Here is a 25,135-nt window from a genome sequence, read left to right as displayed (position 1 = left end):
TCCGAGCCCTTGGCACAGTCCATGCACATGTTATTTCTTGTACATTTATTCTTCTAACACCTGCTTCCCTCTCTCAGCTGGGAGCCCTTGGAGAGACAGAGCCCCTCCCACTCAAAACCATTCATTGCACATGTGTTGCATGGATGGCTAAAGGGAGATGCAGAATCATTGAGACACACAGAGGCAAACAGAGACGGATGGAGGGCGAATGGTGATAACCAACAATAATGATAGCGCACACTATCTAATTAACATTTTAAATATGATAAATTAATTATAGTCAGGCTGAGAGCTCGCTGTGTCAGGCTCTATTTTAAGTGCTTCGTAATACAGGGGGAGTATCCCCTATCCCAAGGCTCAGGACAAGAAGTTTTATATTTCATTTTTTAAAAATTTTTGGAATAATTGCACAATGAGATGAGTTAGGGATGGGGCCCAAGTCTCAACATGAAATTCATTTAAGTTTTGTATGCATCTTATATAAGTAACCTGTAGGTAATTTTACACAATTATTTTAAATAATTTCATATACAAAACTAAATTTCATGGTGTGGACTTTTCCATGTATGGTATCATGTCAGTGCTTGAAAAGTTATGGATTTGGGGGCATTTGGGGCTTCAGATTTTTTCCCCCCTCTTTCAGTTTTTTTCCCCTTGCAGTGCTGACGATGGGACCCAGGGCTTCTCCCACGACGGGCGAGCTCTCCCACGGAGCCTCATCCCCAGGCCAGATTTCTGATTAGATGCTCAACCTGTAACTCATTTCTTCCTCCTGTGACACTGTGAGGAACTTTGACAGATGAGGAAGCTGAGGCACGGAGAAATAATTTACCCAACGTCACAACAAGACAAACAGCACGAGGGTCAGAGCCTATTTCTGGACTCTCTGATATTCTGTCCTCCTTATATATCAGGAAACAGCAGCTTTAGTGTTAGAAGGTGTCCAAAGGGACAGGTCTGGGGGCCCAGGAAGTTCCCAGCCCACGGCCCCTTACCTGAGCTATCTGCTCTCGCCTTCATTTACAGGTGAGAGGCAGCCCTTGCTCAGAAGACAGGAAGCGTGACCTGGAAGAGGGCAGGCCACAGACCTGGCCTCCAGAGCCACCCCGCCTGGAAGTCCACTGTTGTTGCGGAACTGGAGGAATAAGCCCCTTCTCCCTCCTGTGCCCTTGGGCAATTGAACCAGAATGTCATGAATCTGGACTCAGTGGGCATGGCCACCTGTCTAGGATTGTCATCTGCCCCAGGACCTGGCCGTTTCTTCTGGGTGCCCAGTGCAGCCCTTAGGGAACCAGCCATTTGGTTTTCCCTGGTAGACTTGGGGATGCACCTGTGGCTCTGGTTGAATGTTCTCTGGGGATGGAAGGCAGGTGCTGCCCTCTCTTATTCAGTTCTGTGAAGCCATCCTGCGGCACATTATTCCCCCTGAGGAGCAATGTCTTCCATTCTGAGCCCTCATAGGCTCTGGACGTCAGAAGTTCAAGGTCTCACTGACCTCTGCCTCCTTTTCATCAGGACCTTTGTGGTCAGCTGTCCCACCCCCACCCCACATGTTCAAGGTTCCTTTTGCCTCAAGAAGTCACATCCTCACAGGTTCTGAGGATCAGGATGAGCACATCTTTGGGGGAAGGGACCTCATTCTGGGTCCTGAGAAATCTCAAGGCGCGTGCAGCAATTCATGAGCTCCTGGTTTCTGCCTCCTCTACCAAACACAGCTCTGCCAGGACAAAGCAGCCCTGTCAAGTCCCCCATCAAGTTTGCACCCAGAACAATATCTGGCATGTAGTAGGTGACAAGTAAATATTTGCAGAATGAACAAGTGTCCCCAAGGGGAAAAAAAAATAATGTCCTTAGGAACTACTCACTCACAGTCACAGAAACAACTTTATGACAAGGATTAGGAGACAAACTCTGGGACTCAGGCTCTCATGATTCAGGACTCTGCTCTGCCCCTCACTAGCTGGGTGGCTGCGGACAAATCACCATGTCTCTCTGGGTCTTGGATTTTTATCCATGGAAGGGAGATTGTGGCAGTCTTGTCACCTGAAATGTTAGGAGCGTTTGATGCGTTGATCCCTGTCCAGCTGTGGAGCTGTGCTGGGCACATGGGAAGCACTTCAGATATCTTCCTTTTTTTTCCCTTCCCTTTCTTTTCTTTCTGGTACTGGGGATGGAACCCACAGGTGCTTTACCACTGAATCCCACCTCCAGTCCTTCTTATTTTGAAGCAGGGTCTCTGTCGGTTGCGGAGGTTGGCAGCAAACTGGCAATCCTCCTGCCTTAGCCTCCTGATCTGCTGAATGAACAAATGTCCCCCAAGGAGAGAACAATAGCACCCTCAGGAACAATGGATTTGCAATTACAGAAACAGTTCTGAAACTGTCACTGCCTTTGACAATGATTAAGAGACAGACTTTGGGTGGAGACCATTACGGCCAGTGCGCCCTGAGTACAAGCTAATTTTTACTGTTATTATTAATACTCTCTTGCAAATATCTGAAACCACATGTGAGAAAATGTGATAAAAAGGCATGGGGAGCTTATGTGTAGAAGTTCCGGAGAGACAGAAGAAAGGCCACACCTTAGAGGATTCGGGTATCTTTGCCTTTACTTCCCCATGAACTTGAGAAAATATAGTGCCTGGAGCCCGTTCCAAAACAGTCTGAATGTCATCATATAGCTTAACAAGTCCACCTGAAATTTGCTGATTAAAAGAAGGCTCCCTTCTTAAAGGGGAAAGCAGTGTTTTACATTTTCTTTCTGAAAGGGGAGGGGAGAGCCTTCTTGCTTCTGGGTTTATTAAAGGGTCCCTATTGTCTGCTGCTCCTGAGCTATGGAGGGAAATCCATCGCAGGTTCTTTGGATCTGCCATGTGGCCTGCTTCACAATCTGGTCATTTTGTTGTTGTTTTAATTGGCCAAGAGGTGCCCCTGAAGAGGCCTGGCTGGCACCTGTGGGTGCCACCCCTCTGCATTCCCCTGTGGCCACAGCCCCCATCAGCTGACTCCGAGCGGTGGCTGCCCAGTACCCCCAAGCTCCCGCATTTACAGTTCTTGCTCCGCCCAGAGAGGGGACCCCAACAGACTGGGATGGGGATAGGGGGTGGAGATGGGGAGACCAGGAGGTATGGATTTGAAGGGATCAGAAGGAAAGAAAGTCACAAATGAAACAACAAAAATAGACATCGTCGTCACCGTCTCCGTAGCCACCGTCTCCATCCTTCCTCTTACGGGGAACTTTTTTGTGCCAGGCTCTATTCTGGGCTCTTCACAAATGTTAACTGAGCTAATCTCCTCCACAGCTCATGCGGTAGGACCTACTGTCACCCCCGCTTTGTAGATTAAGAGAGAGGTGCACAGATGCTGAGGGCTGCGGCGGCGCTGGCGGGGGGGGGGGTGGGGGGGTGGCGCGTGGGGTGGGGACTCCCCACTGGCTGGAGCAGTGCACCTCTCACTGTGCGGCACCGCCACCGTGTGGGGCGCTAGGGAATGAGAGGCTGTGTCTCCCGGGTTCTCCTGTGCCCAGCACCGTGGGACCCGGCACCCTGGGACCCGGCACCCTGCTCTGGCCTCAGAAGCAGAGAGGGCAGCAGGAGGGTCCAGCTGCCACCCGAGCCCCGCATGCTGGTCCTGATCGGGGCTCTCAGTAATAAAAGGAGGGGCCAAGCGTGACCGTGGGCAGGGGCCGAGTGTCTTGGGGCTCAATCTTGGCTTTGCTCAGGAGGCAAAACGAGAGTGCTTGGCTGTCGTGTGGAGTGGCAGTAGGACTGTGCCCCGCTGTGCCGGTCACCAGGACCGAGGAGTGGCTACTGGAATCGTGATGGATTGATCCGAAACCCCTGGGTCTTCTGCAGCCAGCTCCTCCTCCCTGCCCCGGTCTCACCTAATGGCCACGCCCATCGCCGGCAGCAGGGCCCCGCCCACAGGCCCTGAGCGTCCATCTGGTCGTGGTACTCACCTAGGTAGGACAGAATCATGAGGCCGCTTGTTAAAAAAAAGATCACTAGTTCAGAAACATGAATTACCTCATTTTAAAAGAATTCCCCGCCCCCCAGTAAAATCCTCACTGCGGCCCGGGCTGTGGCTCAGCGGTAGAGCCCTGTCTCCCGTGTGTGAGGCCCTGGGTTGGATCCTCAGCGCCACATAAATGAAATACAGGTGTTGTGTCCACCTACAACTAAAAAAATATTAAAAAAGAAAAAATGCTCGCTGGCTCTTTTGGTTAGGTTGGGGGTGGAGGAAACACCTGAAAAGAAAGCAAGTCCTCTTTAGCTTCTATTTGTTCCAGAATGGGGACTATTAACAGTAATCAGGAAAGTATGCCAGGTGGACCCAGGGGCCTGCTCTTGGGCTTTACTGGGTTAGCTGGTCTCAACTGGTGTCCACCCTAGGACATGGCTACTATTGCTCTTTCCACCACAAACAGGGGAAACTGAGGCTAAGGGAAATTAAAGTCCTTTTTCAAGCCCACTTGGTGAGGAATGGCCAGGTCTGAACACGGCTTTTGGTGTGTGTATGTGTGTGTGTGTGTATGTGTGTGTGTGTATGTATGTGTGTGTGTGTGTGTAACATAATTTTTACTTAATTTTAGGAAATATTTTCCATGGCACAAACACACAACGTGATTGGGAGAAGGCATTGAGTGAGCCTGTCCTGACTTTGGCCTCCACCCGCCCTGGCCTCATCCCTTCTTCAAAACATAAAAAGTAGAATAAGTCCCTTGGGTTGATTTCCAGGGTCTGAGGCAGGAGAACAGGAATGAAAACCAGGTAAAAAGGAAACACAAAGGAAGGACAAGGAAAAAGATGTGGATTCAGAAGTTTCCTGTGCTTTTGCCAGGCCTGTCACTCCCAGATTCCTGTAAGTCGCCCTGGGCACTTGATAATCCCTCCCCCCACACACACACACACTTAAAGCAAAGGGAGGAACCGTGTCTAGAGGCTCCTGAGTGTCGGGGCTGTTCTAGCAGTACCTATTGGTCAGATAATGAACCCCCAAAGGGCTGTCACTCTGGAGATGCCCAGAGCCTCCCCTGAGACCTGCTCTCCCAAACAAACCTGCCTGCGCCTCTGGCTGCCTCGGGGTTGATCCTCTTTCCTGTTGAGGCTGGAAGACCTGCACCGCCTGGTTGATTTCAGGGTTTGTGAAACGCTGTTTAGACAGTTGCACAAGTGACCCAACAATGGCTGGGGTGAGAGCTGCAGTGATTCATCATGACGTCGTCCCTCCCAGCCTTCTGCTGGGAACTTCCCAGGCCTCAGTGGGAGGCGTTGTTTTCCTTTTTCCTTTTTTAATCCTTGAAGGGGCCTTGGGGCTTAATTTGCACGGATTAGAACTGGTCAGAAAGTGAACACTGAAAACACTGAAAAGGATGGGATAGAAGATGCACCTGGACAGACCAGGATGGGGCTGGCTGAGCTCCCTGAGCGCTTCTGACATGGCTCACAAAGTGGTTTTTTAAAAAATGTCTTTTTTATTTTGAAACAATTCCAGGCTCGTGAGAATTTACGAAACAGTACAGAGTGCCCTTCACCCAGCTCCCCCCAGTGATAACATCTTTCATGATGGTAGTCCACTGTCAAAGCTAGGAAAGTGACATCAGCTCCATGTTGTCAAGTCATTGCAACGTCACTGGCTGTCACCGTCTTTTACCCACCGTGACCCCACTCCTTCTGGCTCTATCTGCCTGTTCCTTTGGTAAATAGTTGTACAAATGCAAGTCACTATCACTCCAATCAGGATACAGAGCCTGTATCACCACCATAAAGAAATCCTCTCTCGTGTGGTCCCTCCTGCATCCCAAGAGCCCTGACAAACACCCTGTTTGTTCTAAGTCACAGCAGTGCTATTACTTTGAGGGATCACATAAATGGCATCATGCAGTTTGTCACCCTTTGAGATTGGAATTTGTTTCCCACCCAGTATAATGCCCTTGAGACCCATCCTGGGTGTCATGCGTATTAATTGTTGCCTTTGTAGACATTTTAAAAAATGTACATATTTACTCACTTGTTCTCAAAAGCCAGGGCTGTAGGTTCTGTAGTATTCCCGCTGTCTGAAAAAACACAGCGGGACGTGGCAGAGTGACCCCAGGGACACTGGTAGGGAACAAATCACACTCCGTGCTATGAACCGGGACGATTTCCCTCTCTTACATAATCACAGACCTCCTAACCCTACTTATGGTTGTGCACCCAAAATAACTGAAAGCAGGATCCAGAAGAGAGGATGCCCACTGTGCCCACCAGGCAGCGTGGTCCACAGTAGCCCAGACGTGGGAGCAACGCACGAGTCCGCGGATGAATGGAGAACCCGACACTGCACATTCATGGAACGCATGCCCTTCCCTGCAAAAAGAAAGGATATCTTCTCAAATGCTCAACGTGAAATAAGCCACAAAAAGTCACCAAAAATAAGTACTGTGTGATTTGCTTACATGAGGCATCTAAAATAATGAAATTCAGTAGTGAGAGAGGCATGTTACCCAGTTTTATCGTGTTGTGGTCTATTTGATTCTTGAAGTCGAAAAGGGTTTATTTGAAGTATGTAGATGATCCATTGTTTGGGGCATAAATATATATGATTGTTATGTCTTGTTGATGTGTAATTCCCGTAAGCAGTACCAAATGTCTTTCTTTGTCCCTTCTGATTTAACTTTGGCTTGAAATTCACTTTATCTGACATGAGGATGGAAACCCCTGCTTGTTTACGAGATCCATGTGAGTGACATGTTTTCTCCCATCCTTTCACCTTCAGTCTGTGGATGTCTTTGCCCATGAGGTGAGTCTCTTGGAGACAGCATATTGTTGGGTCTTGTTTTTTAATCCAGTCTGGCAGTCAGTGTCTTTTGATTGATGAGTTTAGGCCATTAATGTTCAAGGTTATTATTGAGATATGATTTGTGCTCCTGTCAGTTTGGTTTATTTCTAGTTTTAATTTGAATTAGTTCCTTCTTTGATTGACTGTCCCTTAGTTCCTCCCTTCACTGGTTTTCACTTTTTTCCCATTTCATCTTCATGGAATATTTTGTTGAGAATATTCTGAAGTGTAGGGTTCAGCTGTATTATTTCTTCTCTATTTCATATATTCCTGCTCCTACACTTACTCTTACTTTTTCCTTCCTACTACTTAATTTAAAAATAATTTACTATTCTAACTTTAAGTTATAAATGTTTTAAGTTATAAATGTTTTAGCTTAAAATACTTTAAGTTATAAATGTTCATCTGAGTACTGTTTAATCCCAGAGATCCTGCTATTTTAAGCTTTTATTATCACTTAGTTCAAAGCACTTTTTATTTACTTTTCTTATGCTTTCTTCCTTGACCTCAGAGATATTTATAAGTGCACCATTTAACTGAAATAGTTGATGTAGGAGTGGGGTTCTAATATATCTTAAGATGATTGGTTTCTAATGTAATAACTCTTGCAGAAAATTCAGTCTGCATAATTTCAAATTAAAAAAAATAATAGAAAGTCTTTTCATATTGATTGTATTGGTTTCATACATATCAACACTGCTAAAATTGCATACTTAAATATGTGTATTTTATTGTACTCCCATTTTACCTCAATAAAGCTATGGAAAAAAAAATTTAAAATAATGAAATTCAGAAAGCAAAATGGTAAAGCTGGGTGCAGTGGTGCACACCTGCAATCCCAGTGGCTCTGGAGGCTGAGGCAGGAGGATTGGAGTTTAAGGTCAGACTCAGCAATTTAGTCAGGACCTAAGCAACCCAAGGAAACCCTGTCTGTAAAATTAAAAAAGAAAGGGGTTGGTTATGGGTCAGTTGTAGAGTGGTTGCCTAGCATATGTGAGACACTGGGTTCAATTCTTAGCATAGTATATAAATAAATGAATAAAAGGGAAAAAAGGTTGGAGAGAGAGCTAGAGATGTGTTTCAGTGGTTAAGCAACCCCCTGAGTTCAATCCCTGGTATCAAAAAAGAAAAAAAAATAATAATATTAATAATAATAATAATGTTGGTTGCCAGAGGCTGGAGGGGAGCAGGCAACAGGGAGTTGGATGCAAGTTTCAGTTTAGCAAGATGAAAAAGTTTTGGAGATGAGACAATTGCGTGACAATATGGATACACTCGACACTACTGAGCTATACACTTAAAATTGATAAGATGATAATTATTTTTGGAAGGATTCTGTGATACTTAAGTTGTTTACAAAGCTTGTGAAACATCTTTCAGTCAGTTGCATAAGTTGTAAAACAATGACTAAATGTGAACACTAAGGATGACTCCTGTAATTGTTATCAGCGGAGGTTCAATGATACAGCCCTCAAGCTTCCTCGGCTCATTTCTTAAGGTTCATTGTTTTAAAAACATATATATATATATATAAACCTGAAACAAGCTCCTAATTGTGAAGATGAACAACTTCACTTACCTAGTCTACTGCCCTGGAGGGGTGTTTTGCTAGAGGGATTTCTTGACAGTTTTTTCTCTAAACCCAAGTTCAGGTACACAGCTTGTTAGGTTCCATTGTGATGGGAACAACCCAGGAGGCTGTGCTCTTGTCTGGTGGTTTCACAGAGGTCTGCACAGGATAAAGCGAGGATCTGAAGCATGTGCTCTGGCTTTGAAGGCTGCGGCCCAGCCCTTCTGCTGCACTGCTGCTGACCAGCACACACACGAAAATGTCAACACTGGTTTCCTCTGGATGGAGCCTTCCTTCACAGGGTAGTTTTATCTCCTTCATTCATTATGCTTCAGTGTTCCTCAGAGCAACTGAAATATGATGAGAGAATATTCTTTGTAGAAGAGTTAGTTCCAAATCATAAATATAGAAAGCAGAATTATAAAGTCACTATTTTTTAACTTCTCATAAAATCATGGATCTAGGCATGGATCACCATTGGCTCCCTCACCTGTAGTGGAAAGCAGACAAGGACATTGATAATAGACGGGTCAGGCTGAGAACCCCTGAATCTTAACATTCCAAAGATGCAACATCAGCTTCCAAACATTTTTGTTCCCAGATCAAACCTGAACTGGACCATTCTTCTTGAGCTAAATGCCAGGGATGGAGAGACAGGCGATCTGTGGTATTGACAGTTCCTCAGGCTATACAAGCTGTTTTCTTTAACAATCTGTACATTATGAGGAATAAAATAGGGAGATTGAACCAATAAACCCGACTTAATAAAAATATACTGTTGGGGCTGGGGTTGTGGCTCAGTGGTAGAGCGCTCACCTAGCATGTGTGAGGCACTGGGTTTGATCCTCAGCATCACATAAAAATAAATAAATAAAATAAAGATATCGTGTCCAACTACAACTAAAAGAAATTTAAAAAATACTGTTAATCATAAATATAACTTTAAATTTTCTAATACCACATTTTAAAACTTATTTAAAAATCAATGAATTAATATTTAATATTTTTGTGGCTTAAACATGATGAAGGTTTATTTCTCCTTAATGGAAAATAGTGGGGAGTTTGGCAGACTGGAGCCAACACCTCAGTCTTCAAGGACTCCAGCTTCTTCCACCTTTTTGCTATTTTATTGGATGGCTTCAACCCTCAGATCACTTCTTCACCCAAAATAGCTGCAAGAGCACTAGACAACACATCAAAGTTCTAGGCAGTCGAGAAGAGAGAAGAAGGAGGAGTCCATGGGTTCCTGCCCAGCCTTTAAGAAGCCTCCCTGGAAGTCTCACACAGCATTTTGTTTTCATGTAACCGGCCTCACTCAGCTGCAAGGGAGTAATTCTGAATGCCTCCAGCTTACACGGCACTTTTCAGAGTGTGGACAAATGCGCACACTTGAGTAACCCAACCCCCATGGAAAAGCAGACATGACCAGCACCCTCCCTCCCGACAGTTCACAGGCACTCCCATCCCCCCACCTGCCCACTGCAAGAGGTAAGCTGAGTCCTGGCTTCTCCCCGCCATAGACTAGTCCTTGCTGGGGTTTCCTATAAAAGGAACATACGTTCATTCTCTTGATGAAAGATCCTTGCTTTCCAGGTAGCAACAATTTGTTCTTCCTAATTGTTGAGGTGGACGCTGTGGCGTGGCCTCCCTGCAGTTGCAAATGTGTGCTCCTGTGGCCCCACACCTGAATCGCCTCCATTTGGAGCTCTGCAAATCAAGCAGCTGTGAACACCCGTGTGCTGGTCTTGGTGCAGACACCTGCTCTCACTCCTCTTGGAGAAGAATCTAGAAGCTGGATGGTGGACCATAGCAGACCGTGAGTAATGTCATCAGACACTGCCAGACCCTTCCCCAAAGTGGTGGCAGCACTTTACATCCCTGGAACGACACAGGAGAGGCCCAGGTATTTCACAATTTAGGTGTATCTTGTCTCTGCCATTTATTTATTTATTTGATTTATTTATATTTAGTTTTTAACTGTTCTGATGGGAATGTAGTGGTTTCTGATTGGGGTTTTAATTTGCTTTTCGCTCATGGCTAAAGAAGTTGAACATCTTTTCACCTGCGTGTGAGTTATTTTTCTCTGTTGCAATGTAGACCTGGGTTTAGTTCTTTCTCTCGAGGAAGGAGTTCTGAAATATTCCAGTCCCTTGCATAACATGCATGGAGGACTGGCCTTCCGGTGAGTGGCAGTTCCCTGGTGCTCCTGTAAGGAAACACCACAGCCTGGCTGGCTCAGGACAGCACGGTGCAGTTCAGAGGCCAGAGGTCAGAAATCCAGCTGTGGGCAGCACCACACTCCCTCTGAGGCCCTGGGTGGGCTCCTTCCCCGTCTCTGCCTGGTTCCCTGTGGTGGCTGATGGTCTCTGGGGTTCCTTGGTTTGCAGCACTGTCACTCCAATCTCTGCCTCCGGCTTCCCATGGCCTCCTCCCCTGTGACTGTCTTCCATAAGGACATGGGGTCATGCTGGATGAGAGCCCCACCATACTCAGTGTAATCTGGTTTTAATTAATGACATCTGTAGAAACCCTATTTCCCAATAAGACCACGCTGTTAGGTCCTGGGACTAGGACCACACATTAGGCGTGCTTTGAGGATGCAAATCAACTGCAAGGCCCTGGGTCCAGCAGCCTGTCCATTAAGTTATGGCCAGGCCCCATCCTGAAGGTCCTGAAGGTGGTAGGACATATTTCAGCACCAATTCTGGGACACACAGTGCGCTTCAGGTGGAATAGAGTTACACGTGAGGAGTTTGATCCTTCAAGGCTCAGGATAGTCAAGTAACTTGCCCAAAGTCAGACAGCCAGGGAAAGTGGTCCCTGAAAATCTGGGCCTTGCCCAACACTTTTCCAGGTCCCGCATCAGTTTTTAAACTGACCTCTAGGTGGCGCTGCAGGGAGAATGTGGATCTCCAGAACTCAAGTTTGTGTGTGTGTGTGTGTGTGTGTGTGTTGCTGGGGGTTGAACCCATGGCCTTGTGCATTCAAGGCAAGCACTCTACTAACTGAGCTAAATCCTCAGCCCCCCAGTAACTCAAGTTTAAAATGACTTCTTCCTGGGTTTTATTCCTGCATCTTCAACTTGAACATGTACGCGGATTCCCAGGCAATCTTGTGAAGATGCAGCTTAAATGCAGCTCTGATCCAGGAATGGGATTTAGAATTTGCATTTCTAACATGCTCTCAGAGTGGTTTTTTTTTTTTTTTTAATTGAACCCAGACCTTGTGAATGGGAAGCAAGCACTCTACCAACCGAGCTATATCCCCCAACCCCAGCCCTTCTCATTTTTAAGAGTCTCATTAGCTTGCTGAGGCTGGAACTTGAGATCCTCCTGTCTCAGCCTCCCAGAGTTGCCTGGATTACAAGCATGCAAGCACTACCTTGTCTTGCTGGATTTAGTTTTAAGTAGCAAGGAAATGAATGATCTTCTCCATGCCTGAGCAGACAGATCCAGGAACCCCAGGCCGGTAACAGTGGTGTTCATAACAACCACAAACCAACCATCTCCACGTGGTTACCCTGTGCAGGCTCTGCGCGCTGGCCTCAGCCTGTATGTGCACGTATCCTTGAATGCTCAAGGCAAGGGTCCCCGGCAGCCCGTCTACAGAATTGAACGCAGATGAGGGCTTGAGCCTAGCCCGTTGTTGCTGTCCCCTTCTTTCCAAAGGACAGACAGTGTCCATGGGAGACTCATCCCAGGGCACCTGGAAGACAGGTGGGAGCACTGGGTCCTGGCTGCAAGGCCAGGGTGAGGGGACATTCAGGCATCTGGAAGTGGAGGGAGGCCAGACCAGGACCTACAAAGGGAGCCCAGAGCCTGCCCTGCTTTCCTTAAACTCTCCACAGAAGCCTCCTTTCTTCCTTTCTTTCCGCCGGAGTTTGTCTACTTTTAAATCCTAGTCTCTCTTTCTAAGTTTGAACCTCTCCCTCTCCCAGTCTCTCTCTCTCTCTTTAAATCTGTCTTAAATCTCTGTGTCTCCTCCTCCCTCCCTTTCCTCCTCCTCCTTTTAATTCCCCCCCAAACCTATCTCTGTCCTTCTGAGTCTCTTTACATCTCTCTGAGTCTGTCCTTAAACATTCTCAGACTTTCTGTCCCCTGTCCCATCATCTTGGGTCTCTCTGGCTTTGTCCCTACGTCCTAACATTTACTTGGCTGTAGCTGTGGCGTGGTTCGGGCATAGGCTACTGACTCCTACCCCCTTAATTCAAATCAAGGTCCTGCCAAGTACAAGCTGCAGAAATAGAGCCAAAGTCGCCCAGCCTCCTTGCCCTTCAGCCTCTGGACTGTCCAGAGCCTCCTCCTGAGGTTGCTGCGGGGACAGGAAGAGGCATGCAGAGTATGCAGCGGGGTGTCAGGGTGTCGGCAGCTGTTGTCATCATCCTTATTATTACTAATAAAAGGGAGCCCACAGCCCGCCTCCTGCAGCCAACAATTAGATGCTTATCTGCTGTGAGGAATGCACAGGGAGGACCCTCCCACCAATAAAATTGGGGCCACTCCTTGACCTCGGTTTCCAGCCAGGACCAACCACCGCAGGAGCGAGGGCACCCCTGGAGGAAGCACCCAAGGCTTTCAGAGCCACACCCAAGGACGTGGTTTGCATTTGACTGAGGTCCTGAGCTCATGCTGGGCCTTTTAGAGGGACATGCAATCAACCAGGAGTCAGCCACAGCTGGGTTAGGTGGAGTATTTAACCAGCCAGGGACATAAACTAGCACCGGAGGGTGGCCACAGCGCAGGAACCACAAGACAGAGTGTCCCACCCACATCCACACAAGGCAGGGATGAACAGTTTGACAAGCTTCCTTTCTGTGTCCCCTCAGACCTTAGGTAAAGAGCCTGGGTATCACATGCATCTTCACCACTATCATCACCGATGCGTACAGTTCTGGTTTTTGATTGATTGTTGGTTTTGGGCGCTGGGGAGCAAACCCGGGGCGTTGTACATTTGCACACGCCAGGCAAGCGCTCTGCCACTGAGCTACCCCTCCGCCCCGGAATCCTCCTTTTATCGGGTCTTCTTTCCTGTCTCCCCTCCCTCCCTCTTTCCTCTCTGTCACCCTGCCCTTAGGCTTACGGAATGTGCACTGTGGCTCTTATAAGGGTGCGATTTTAATTTATGTCGTTGGCGAGGTCTGTTCCGGGTTGCTGTTCTGCTGGCACGACTGTTCTCCAGACCACCCAGGTTGCTGCGTGTTCAGACACCTGCTCACTGCATCAGACCCCTGCCTCAGAGCTCCCAGGTGACCGCCACCTCAGCCACACCACGGTCCCCTCCAGTGACCGACACGCGATGGCTTTCAGCTTCCCGCCACCACAAAGAACACTGAGAGGCACCAGCTCATACGTGTCTCCTTGTGGGTGTGTGAGAATTTCTATGGGATGCGTTCTGGGAGAGAAATTGCCGAGTCACTGGGTGTGTGTTGCTGGATTTCATGGAACAGAAAGACCCATCTTCAGATTGGAGGCTCCGCAGTAGAACATTTCCGTGCTCTGCTCCCCCGTCAACACTTGGCAGTTCCCACCCTCCCCTTCCCAGCCCACCTGGTGTGCAGTGGAATCTCGATCTCCCTTCAGCTTGAGCTTTGCTGATCATTCCTGAGCTTGAAGATTGGTTTATTAGCTTTTGGCGTTCTGCTTCTTTAAATCGCCTGATTTATGCTTTTATCTGTGTTCCCATTAGGACACCCCTCTTTTTCTCATTAATTCACAGGTGCTTCTTGCGTATGAAAGGTATTAGTCCTTTGTCTACTTTGTTATCACAAATAACTTCCCTCTTTCTGAAAAATGCCTATTAACAGACCATTTTTACCTTCTTTTGAACCAAACTCTTAATTTTTTAAAAGTTTTTTTTAAAAAATATTTTTAATTGTAAATGGACACAATACCTTTTATTTTATTTATTTTTATGTGGTGCTGAGGATCAGACCCAGTGCCTTACATGTGCCAGGCAAGTGATCTACCACTGAGCCACAACTCCAGCCCCCCAAACTCTTAATTTTGATCAAACTAATTGGCACTTTGTCTTATGACTTATGCTTTTGAAGTCTTGAGGAGTCAGTCATTCCCTGTCTCAGAGATCCAAAGGTATGTGCCCTGATTTTCTTTTCTTCAGTCCCTCCGTCTGTCCTGAACCTAGAGGTCTTTAATATAGCTGAGGTCCACCTTGGTGTGTGACATCAGATAAGAATCCAGATTTGGTTTTCTGTACACAGTCAAATCAGTTTTTCTCAGCTAAGCATCTGCCGATCCTTCGTTCACTTGGGGTATCATTCGTTAACTCCCCAGACAAGCCAGCTATTTCCCGTGAGCCTCTCTCTGAGGTGGCTCTTCTTGGCAGTACCAAGTCTCTCTTTCTGGCACACCGGTCTATTCTTGCACTAATCCTACCCTTTGTATTAAACACTAATTTTGTTTTGCAGCCTGTCTTAATATGCAAGATGCGGGTTTCTTGCACCACCACGGCCTGATGTTTCTCCCCACTTACGTCACCATGCAGCAGATGCACAGATCCTCTCCACCCTCAATAGGAGCCATTTACAGATATCTGTCCACTCCTAGTTCTGGAACCAGCTTCTGTGTTGGAAAACACATGCTCATTCAGGAAGAGAAAGTCAAGACTTCCTAGAAAAATCTGCACAATGCCTCAGTTCAGCTTTCAGTTTCTAGAAACTTCATTTCCCCTCTGCTGACACAGAGGATCATGCCTTCTGAAACAGCATAGAAGCCAAAAGTGGTATCCCGGTCACTGGAGAAGTTTTTTCTGTATGTTCCAAGCCCAGATGTCAGGGTGGGGGTGGGGGGGGGTGGGGGGGGTTTCTGGAAGAGAGCCACGTCTCAGAGAGAGACCCCAATGCAGAGTCACTGATGTTGAGGTTGATGACCTCAGGAGGAGTAGACAGGTGGGACTGGAGCCCTGACCGGTCCTGCCTGGAGCTGCCCTTGCCTGGACTTCGTGTGACTCTTTTGCTTGTCACTAGAGATGGCCCCTTAGCTACAGTCTGCTCTTGTCTTCATTTTGTAGTTTTGCTGTTCCAAATTTGAGTCACCCTGTCACCGGGAATCCCATCGGTGCTCTTCGCCCCTATTGTTGCCGCGCACCACTGGTCTTACTCTTGCTTGGAGAGCAGCTGGACTGGGCCGAGTTCAAGTCTGCCGCAGACACTGGATGGTAATTGCTAGGTTGGTGACACCTAGAGAGAAAGATGGCTCACGGGCCAGGTCAGCGTCCCCGACACTGGCAGCACAACTTTGTTGATGTGAGAACTTGTAAATGGCTGGGCACAGGGGGGTGGATGTGGATGATGACAGCAACCATTAGTTGTTTTTTTTTTTTTTTTAACATTTCCTTTTCCTTTTCTTTCTTTTCCTTCCTCCTTCCTTCCCTTCCTTTCTCCTCCTCCCTCTCCTCCTCCTCCTTTTTTAATGGAGATCATTTTTTTTCCCCAGGCTGGCCTCAAACTCTCAAGCTCTATCCTCCTGCCTCCTCCCAAGCATCTGGGACCACAGCCTCCCTAAAAGCCACTTTTCTCCATTTTCCTTTTTTTCAAAGATGACATCCCATGACAGAAAAGTGCCAGAAACTAATTTTACCAGCTTCTCTTCAACTTAGAACTGGGGCATTGAGACCCTCCCCAGTGAGTACCCATTGGGACCCACGGATAAGTTGGGGAGGGGATGATCTGGGGAGAGATTTTCTTTCTTAAAGGAAAGAACTCTCCCAGGAGGACCTTTTCTTCCTGCCTTTTGTTATTGAGGTTGTGATGCCTGGAGCTGTGGCAGCCATTTTTTCAACTATGAAGATTGCAAACCTTGAAGGAGAAAGCTGACATGATTTCTCTCTGCTAGCATATAAGCTTACGGAAGGTAGGGGGGTTATAATAAATGACCTTATTAGTCAATCCATTTTAGTTGGGTGCTTTGTTGCTGATAGGATTCCATGATGTACTTTCTAAAGTGTTTGATTTCCAAGACATCCCTGGAAAGACTGACTCTCTCTGTGGAACTCCATTGGCACATGGAACTCATTACATTCCAATCCTCTCAGTTTATGGGGGGAGAAACTGAGTTCCAGAAAGAGTATAAGGCTTTTCTCTGAAGACTCAAATACCTGTCTCTTGAGGTGATGTCCATTTCCTTGACTACCATGCTCACATTCTGGGGATCCCTCTCCTGCCCATTGCTATTGGTGAAGGGTGATTAGGGGATCCTTGTGGTCTTGTGGCCCCACCTTTCGGGGTCAGCATCTAACCCAAAGACAACCACCAAAGACAACCACCGTACGTTCTCTGTCCAGGGCTGGGAACTAAGACAGACCAAGAGCTGGAGTCATTTACAGGGGAGGCGGGAGCTGCTGTGCCAGGCTGGTACAGCCGACATGGTGAGGGGCAGGATGCCCAGTGGGGAAGGGAGGGGAGCAAGACCTGGACAGAAAGATCCTGGAGGAGAAGAGCCACCTTCCTCTGGCCAGTGGCCGCCCTGCCCACCCTTTTCCAATTTAAATTCATGAATATTCTTTTAATGACCCACCTCCCTTTTCTACCCTGGCCAATACGCTTTATCATTTTTTTTTCTCTAAACCAAGAGTCAGAATGATCTTCTTGGACCATGAACCAGATTTTGTCACCTCTAGGTTCAAAGATGGCCCATGTTCCCTCCTCTTAGGGAAAAGGAGCAAGCAGGCAGCCGGGTCCGGGGGCTTTCAGTTCCTGGAAAAGCCAGCCTGCCCCGGTGTCCGGTCTTTCATTTGTCCTTCTCTCTGTGTGGAATGCCACTGCCCTGGACGTTCCTTTTCAACCTGCGGGTCACAGCTCAAGTGCCCCATCTCAGAGAGGCCCCTCGTAGGAGCTTCCTGTGGCTGCTGTGACAAGTCCCCACGGACGTAGGGGCTTAAAACAACACAGATTTACCTTTCTACAGCCCTGGAGGTCAGAAGTCCAAAATGGGTCCCACTGGGCAGAAATCAAGGCCTGGGCAGGGCTGGCTCCTCCCGGGGGCTCCAGCAGGATCCAATCCCGTGCTCACCGCCTTCTAGATCCCACCCCCTTCCCAGGCCCCGCCCCGCTCCCCCAGGATAACCCAGGACCATCTCCCCCTCTCAGGCCCCTCCCAGGCCCACATCTGCAATGTCCTTTAGCTGTACAGATGCTGCTCGATTTCCCATGGGGTTGCGGCCCAATAAACCCTTTGCACATTGAAAATGTCATGAATAAAAAATGCACCTAATATACCTAGCCTATCAGACACCATCGCTCCGTCACACCAAAGGGCTAGGGTTGTTCCTCCTCAGATTCCATGGCCGGGGTGAGCTGTGGCTAGCTGCTGCCGCCGGACATCACAAGACAGTACCCCTGTATTAGTCGGCTTTCTGTTGCTGTGACAAAATACCAGAGAAACAGCTTAAAAAGAGGAAAAGTTTATTGTGGCTCATGTTTTGTTGGCCCCGACACTTCTGGGCCTATGGGGAGGCACAGCATCATGCAGGAGGAAACTGAGGGACAGGAGGGGCACATTCCAGTGTCCCCTTCAAGGACACATCCCACTGCCTTCCACCAGACCCTGCCTGCTCCAGGTCCCAGCCTCCCAACAGCACCTTCAGAGGGGGCCCCAGGCTGCAGCACGGGAGCCTTGGGAGCACTCAAGGTCACACTGCCAGCCTGGGGAGGACCCAAATCCAAAATTTGAGGTATGAGTTCTATCAAATGCATGTTGGTTTTAAACCACTGTAAAGTGAAAAAGTTGGGGAATCGGGTGTCATTCATAGGTTCCGGAAATTAGGATGAGGACATATTTGGGAGACCTCCCCCTCCCCCATGGAGTGTCCCCAACACGCCCATCTCCTTCCTTGCGCTCTGCTCTCATCGTGATTACGTTGCTCAGGTAACTATTGCTGATGGATGTATGTATTTACCCATCCTTTTATTTCTGCTACTGGAAACTCTGTGAGGTAGGATTTTTTTTTTTTCCTGTAGCTGTGTCCCCAGCCCCCAGCACCTGGAACAAGTTCTGGCCAAAAGCAGTCACTAGATGGATATTTGTGAAACGGATGAGCAGTAGCTTGGGTGACTCTGTCTGGCAGGCAGATGACCTCATAGAGCACACTCAGCAGCTGAGGGAGAACTTGTCCCCAGCTGCCCAGATGCACGGAAATGCCACTTCTCCTCAGATGTTTTATTTCGGGGACTAAATTTGGGTCACGGCTGCAGAGGCGGATGGACCCCGGCTTGGGGATGAAAGCGCTGGGAGACTGAGCAGCAGTGTCAGCCTTGGTGGTGCTGGGAATGGTCCCCAGAAAGACAGGACCGGTTCCCTGTTGGGTGAGGGGGACACTGATCCCAGGGGACAGAGGGGTGGGGGCTGGAGAGGGTCACAGCATCAGCACTTCGAGGAAGGAAAAGGGTTTGGGAGGAAGCGCGGGGTTCCTGCAGCAGGTGGGGGAGGCCCCCATCCCGGGTGGCTCAGGAGTTGCACTTGATGGTGTCCTCAATCCATTTGGTGAACTTGCAGAGTCTGGTGTAGACGCCAGGCCTGTCGGGCTGGGCACAGGGGTAATCTCCCCAGGACACCAGCCCCTGCAGGACGCCGTCGCAGACCACAGGTCCCCCAGAATCACCCTGTGGGGCAGAAAGGGAGGCAGAGATGGGAGAGGTGTCGGGAGGGGGACACGAGAGCCCCAGAGCCATGTGCAGATGCGAAGAGCGGGGCAAGAGACGGACGGACGAGCACAGGCGGAAAGTCGAGATGAGGGCACCCGAGACGGAGATGGAGACCCAGGTAAAAGCTCCAACCGGCCAGGGGGAGGTTAGTAATGTTTCTCCCCAAGTCCAGCTTTTAGAAACCCCATTCTCCCCTCTCCCCAACACCCCTACATCTTCATTCCCCAGGGTTGGGACTGTCCTCACAGCACCCTGTCTGTGTCCCATCTCCCCCACGTGTCTCTGGGTCACTCCCCTTGCCAGCCTTTGCAAGCCTGACGTCTCCTGCCCAACACGCCTCCCTCCTTGCTCGTCCTTGACACCAATCCATACTGTGCCTAGATTTCACTTCTGCAAAAGCACAGCTCCCCACCTCTGGGCCAGGGCTTCCTGACCCAGGCACTGGCCATGTGCGGGCTGCCTTAACTCCACGCTGTGGGCTGGCCTGAGCGGGAGGACACTCAGCAGCGGCCTCCGCTCCGCCCACTCGATGCCAGTGACATGCTTCCTCCACGCAGTTGTGACAACGAAAAATGTCTCCAGGCGTTGCCACATGTTCCCTGGGGGACAGTCACCCCGCCAGAGCACCACTCCCTTGGACTCATTTGTGTCGCCCATCTGAATTAACCCCCCGCACTTCCCTGTGATTGCCTCTTGTGACGACATTCACTGATCTTCCCTGTCATTTCCTATATGTGCTTATGCAAAATCTGAATGACCAGACAGTCCTGGTGTGGGCTAGGAAGGCGCCTGAAGTCTGGCAGGGAGGGACAGTGTTGGGCAGAGCCAGCCTGGACACCTGCAAGTTCCACTTGCCGGTGCTTTGGCTGCTCGTGGATTTTCATTGAGATCCCCGCGTGGATCTTTTGGAGAGGCCGTTAGTTAACTGCTCTGATCCTTGGCTGCTTGTCCATAAAATAAGCCTGATGATAATGGCTACGTGAGTGAATTCGTGGATGCGAGTAAACAACTTAAGACGCTGATTAGTCAGCTGCTGTGGCTATTATACTATTAGCACGAGTCACATAGTTTGTTATTATTTCTGGCTCGTAGCATTTTGTGGCCACACTCAGACCACACGCCCCGAGGTCTGGAAAAACAGAATAGAAGCCTGGCTACTAAAGGGTTCCGTGGTTGGAAATGCTGAATTCCAACTAGATGTGCTTTCTTTCTCTGGTAAAAGTCCCCCCACCCCGAATCTGATCCCCCATCCCACCCCACATCCAGATGCATACAGGGTTCAGTGGGGACAGTTTGGTCTAGGAGACAGGGACAGGGGTGTGATCACCAGGCCTGTGTAACCCGGGGTCCCCGTGCAGCCGTGGGAGGGGCCGTAGGGCTGCCTGAGGTCCACAGCTCACTGACCACCAAAGCACCAAGGAAACAAACGTCCTCCCAGGGCTGCAGGGGCTTTGGGAGCCTGCTCCACGGAGGAGCCTGTGTAAATGGCACTCTGTGTACCTGCGAATACAGGGAGAAGCCTCTGGTCCTCACCTGGCAGGAGTCTCTGCCCGCCTCGTCGCCGGCACAGAACATGGTTTCGTCTATCTCTCTCGGGTAGGCCTTCTGGCACCTCTCGTCACTGAGCACGGTGATGTTCAGGCACTGGAGGACCTTGGGGAAGGTATCTGTCAAACAGGAAGGCAGTGAGAGGCAGAGAAAGACACTGAGGGGAAGACGGACAGGAGTCAGGAGGAAGCCTCACTCACGTTGTTTGTTGCTGGTGGTTCCCCAGCCGGACACCATGCACCTGGTGCCGGCGGACGGGCAGGTGGAGGCTATTTTGATGGGCTTGACTGCATTCGTGCTACGGATCTTTCGGTTTAGTTTGATGAGCATAAGATCGTTGGAGTGGCCAGGGTGGGAGTAGCCAGGGTGGGGGATGGACTTGATTCCCTGGAACATCTGCTGCCCAGATTCATAGACCGGGGACATGGAATGGTGGCCGAGACGAACTCTGTAGACTCTGAGCAGGACGGTGCAGGTCATCACCAGCCGTGATCCATACCCCACATCCAATGCCAGTCCTAACCCCAAACCATTCCTAATCCTGCTCCACCGCATCCTCAACCCCAGCACCAACCCCATGCCCAGCTCCATCTGTCTCCAACCGCGGGCCCACCTCCCGCCCACAGCTCCAAACCTATTCCTGTCCCAGCCCCAGTCCTGAGCCTTTCCCCACCCAGAAGCCATCAGTGTGCATTCCCAACCCCAAATCCCGTGTCCCCAACCCTGTACTCTCATCCCAACTGTACCCTCAAGGCTACCCCTATTCCACATCCACACCCACCTCAGAGCCATCTCCATTCCCACCGAATCCCCGTACCTACCTGACCCCCAGTTCCAGAGCCGACTTTAATTCCATCTCCCTCCCAGACCATCAGTGTATTAGCCGATCCTAAAGGCGATCCATCTCCAACCCCAAACCCAGCCCTAATCCTTTACCCATCCCCAATTCATCCACACTTGCATTCCCAAACCCAAACTCAACCACCCAACTCCAAATCCAGCCATCTGCAATCCCTTTTCCAACTCTAACCCGGATTCCATCTTCAAACTACTTCTATTTCCAATCCCAACCCCGCCTTTGCTCCCAGCCCAGCTTCATCTTCATTCTCAACCCCAACCCCGCCCTAAATTAAAAGCCAATTCTAATCCCCCTCTCTATCCCAAACCATTACACACACACCCCTAGCTCCAAATCCAACACATCTGCAACACACACCCCACCCTGTTCTCCCCAGCTCTTTTATCCTGTCCCCAACTCTGCCTCCACCTGCTCCCTGACCCGCTCCCTTCCCCTCACCTCCCTGCCCTTCCTCCCGTCCAGCCCCGGGTCCAGCCCCACTCACGGCTTCCTGCAGTGGGCAGCGGTGAGCAGCCACTGCGGGTTCACCAGCACGGCCCCGCAGTAGAGCTTGTTGGGCCCCAGCAGCAGCGCGCCCTGCCAGGGCTGAGTGTCCTTCTCGCAGTCTGACCCATTCACTATGCGGCTGCTGCTGTCACCTGACCGGGAGTCCTCCCCGTCCTCCGCTTGGAGGAACTGGTTGCTCCCAGAGGACTCGGCGGTAGGGGGGTTGTCACAGGAAACATTATTTGCAAGAATGGGCTCTGTGGGCAGAAGATGGGGGGAAGCGGGGCTCAGGCGTGGGGCGTGGGTGTGGGCTGGAGCTTAGATGCAGAAGATGGGGCTTAGCCTCCAGAGGCTGGACGGCCAGGGGATGTCTGACCTCAGAGATTATGTTGAGGGGCTGGGGCTTTAGGGGCAGGGGCAGGGCCACAGGAATGGACCTAAGTGGCTCAGACACGGGGACAGAGCTGGGGCTTGGGTCCTGGACTTGCCCAACTCTGGACCTCAAAGATTCTGAGGATTGGCTAGAGCTCAGTGGGTGAGATCAGAGGAGGGTAAAATTGGGTTCAGGAGCCCTGGACAACCTCAAGGGCAAAATCTTGTCTTAGGGGCCGAGACCTGGGCTATTGGGAGGGGACCTGGTCTCAACAAGTGGGTCAGGCTCAGCATCTGGCAGTAGAGTCTGAAGGCAGTAGAGTCTGGCATGAGAGAGGTACCGACTTAGGCAGAGACCAGGTCAGGGTAACATGGGACAGTGGATCCTAATAGAAGCCCTGACTTTGGAAGAAGATGTGGGGCCTGGGCTCTATTTTTTTGTTTGTTTGTTTGTTTGTACCCAGGAGCACTTCACCACTGAGCCACATCCCCAGCCCTTTTTATTTTTTATTTTGAGACAGGATCTCACTAAATTACCTAGGGCCTTGCTATGTTGGTGAGGCGGGTTTGAACTTGCAAGCCTCCTGCCTCAGCCTCCTGAGCCTCTGGGATTACTGTGTTGTGCCACGTGTTGTGCCCAGCTCCAGCTGGGCTCTAGAAGCTGCCTACAACCCAGGGGGCGGAACCAGGCTGAAAGGGGTGGGCCATAGAGGCGGAGCCTGAGAAGGGGTCACAGCCCTGGGCTCTGACTAGGTAGCCTGGCCTCGAGAAAAAGGGGTGGAGTTGGAAGAAGTGGGCGGAGCTAGAGCAGGACAGGAAAAGGGCCACAAGTGTGGGGTAGAGAGGGCTGGACTTCTTTTTCTTTTACTCTTTTTGGTACAGGGGATTTAACCTAGGGGAAATTTACCACTGAACTACATCCCCAACCCTTTTTATTTTTATTTTATTTTAAGGCAGGGTCTCTCTAAGTTGGTAAGGCCTTACTAAATTGCAGAGGCTAACTTTGAACTTGTGATCCTCCTGCCTTAGCCTCCCAAAGTTGCAGGGATTATAGGCGTGCAACACCGCGCCCGGGGAGAGGGCCGGCTTTCTGAATTCTCAGACAAAATTGTGCCTTCTGAACCCTCCTACAGTTCTCTCCCACCACTCACAGACCCACGGACAACACTGACACCTGCTGTGTCACTGATTCATGGGAGAAGGGAGGCCTCGGCATTGCCTGCATTCACAAGCATACTCCAAGAAACACGCACACAGCCACTGTCACAGTCGTGCACACGCGTAACTGCACAGAGAGATACCATGGTCTCCTCAGGCACTGCTGAGTACAGTTGTCAGGTGGCACACTGTCCCCATGCACACACACGGGGGCAGACTAGCAGGATCTCACCCAGCCACCTAACCTGTAGGTGGCATGCATAGTTGCCACTGTGGTTGGATTGGAGACTCCCACACACACTTCATGCACAGGCACGCTGACATGGTGACAAGGTTGTACTCAGTGGATGTTTGCATGTCCAAGTCACTTACCTACATTCACCTTCCCGCAGCCACCTTTGCCCAGTGACAGTGGCTTCTGCACCCCCCCTACATACACACACACACAGCTGCACCATCACAAATACAGCAGCAGTATATGCATAGCCTCACACAAACACACAGTCACCCCCGTGGCCACAACCAGCACGAGGTCACAAATGCAAATATCCAGACACAACCACACAAATGGCTACCTGTAAGCATATGGTCACACATTTTTGGTGACTGCCACTTTGATGGTACACAATCTCACAACACGGGGGGAAAGTTCACGGTAACAAGAACCCTAGGACCCTACGGTCATACAAAGTCAAGTAGCCATACATGGCTGAACATACAGAGCATTCTGCACCACATATATTCACCCACAGTAGTAGAGCCAACCACAGACTTAAGTGTACACGTGCATGCGCGCACACACACACACAGCCTCAAAGGTCAAGTGTGGCTGCCAGTCACCTGATATGCAATAAGTCACCAGGCACAGGCACCTGGGTGTGTGCCCCATGCAGCCACACATACAGATACAGACTCACACTCGCCCAGTCCTGGAGCCACAGATGGTCTCACACAGTCCCCGGGGACAAGCTCCCCAGTGTCACACAGCCACCCAGAGTCCCATGCACACACATGGGGGTCCTGTTTACCTGTGATACTTAGAATCAGGGCTGAGATCAGGGTACCCAGAGTCCACATCCAGGGAGGTCCTGCTGTAGCCATGGCCTCTGCACCTGATGGGGCCAGAGGATGGGGAGGCCCAGTGACTCTGGGAGCCCTTAACCCACTTTCCCTCCCTTTCCTACCCTATTTCTGGGCACTGAGGGACCAGGAGGACATTGCCCCACCATCAGAGCCAAGATGAGACCCAGAGAACAGGGCAGAGGATGTCTCCGCGAGGAGGGAGGACAGAGAGAAAGAAGGTGCCTTCAAGATCAGAGCCACACGCGGGGTCGCTTCTCCGTCCCCTCCAGGCCTCACCTGCCGCGCTTCCCCGCGTCCCCGGGCAGTGGGTGGGGGACCTGCTCCCAGCTCAGCCGCAGACGTCTCCGCCGCGCTGCCTCCTGCCGCCTCCTCCTCCTCCCGGCCCGGGCGCAGTGCTGGGTTATAACCACCCACTGGTCCCTGGGGCGCATTCCCCGGTAGTGAGGCGCCGGCCGATCTGCCCCGCCGCCGCTCCTCCTGCCTCCCCTCACCTCCGCCTCCGGAGCCCCCCACACCCATCCCGAGGCCACGCCCTCCGCCCTGGCCCGGGGATGGGGAGGGTCTCGGAGGTCGCCGGCCGCTCC

The 25,135-nt window shown here is 50.2% G+C and overlaps 1 protein-coding gene across 1 annotated transcript; it reads right to left on the bottom strand.

Moving 5' to 3' along the window:
• Window positions 1-18,847: 18,847 nt before the first annotated feature.
• Window positions 18,848-24,569, bottom strand: LOC113195031 (kallikrein-5). The gene is made up of 5 exons (XM_026406418.2): window positions 24,497-24,569; window positions 21,937-22,195; window positions 20,794-21,050; window positions 20,579-20,712; window positions 18,848-19,003 (listed from the first exon to the last, which is right to left on the bottom strand). Exons 1-5 carry the CDS (start codon window positions 24,567-24,569, stop codon window positions 18,848-18,850), a joined length of 879 nt encoding a protein of 292 aa, XP_026262203.1.
• Window positions 24,570-25,135: the final 566 nt, after the last annotated feature.

The sequence above is a fragment of the Urocitellus parryii genome, chromosome 15, assembly GCF_045843805.1.
Source record: "Urocitellus parryii isolate mUroPar1 chromosome 15, mUroPar1.hap1, whole genome shotgun sequence".
NCBI lineage: Eukaryota > Metazoa > Chordata > Mammalia > Rodentia > Sciuridae > Urocitellus > Urocitellus parryii.
The sequence above is the reverse complement of the archived record's forward strand: the minus strand, read 5'-3'. Positions and strand labels throughout refer to the sequence as shown.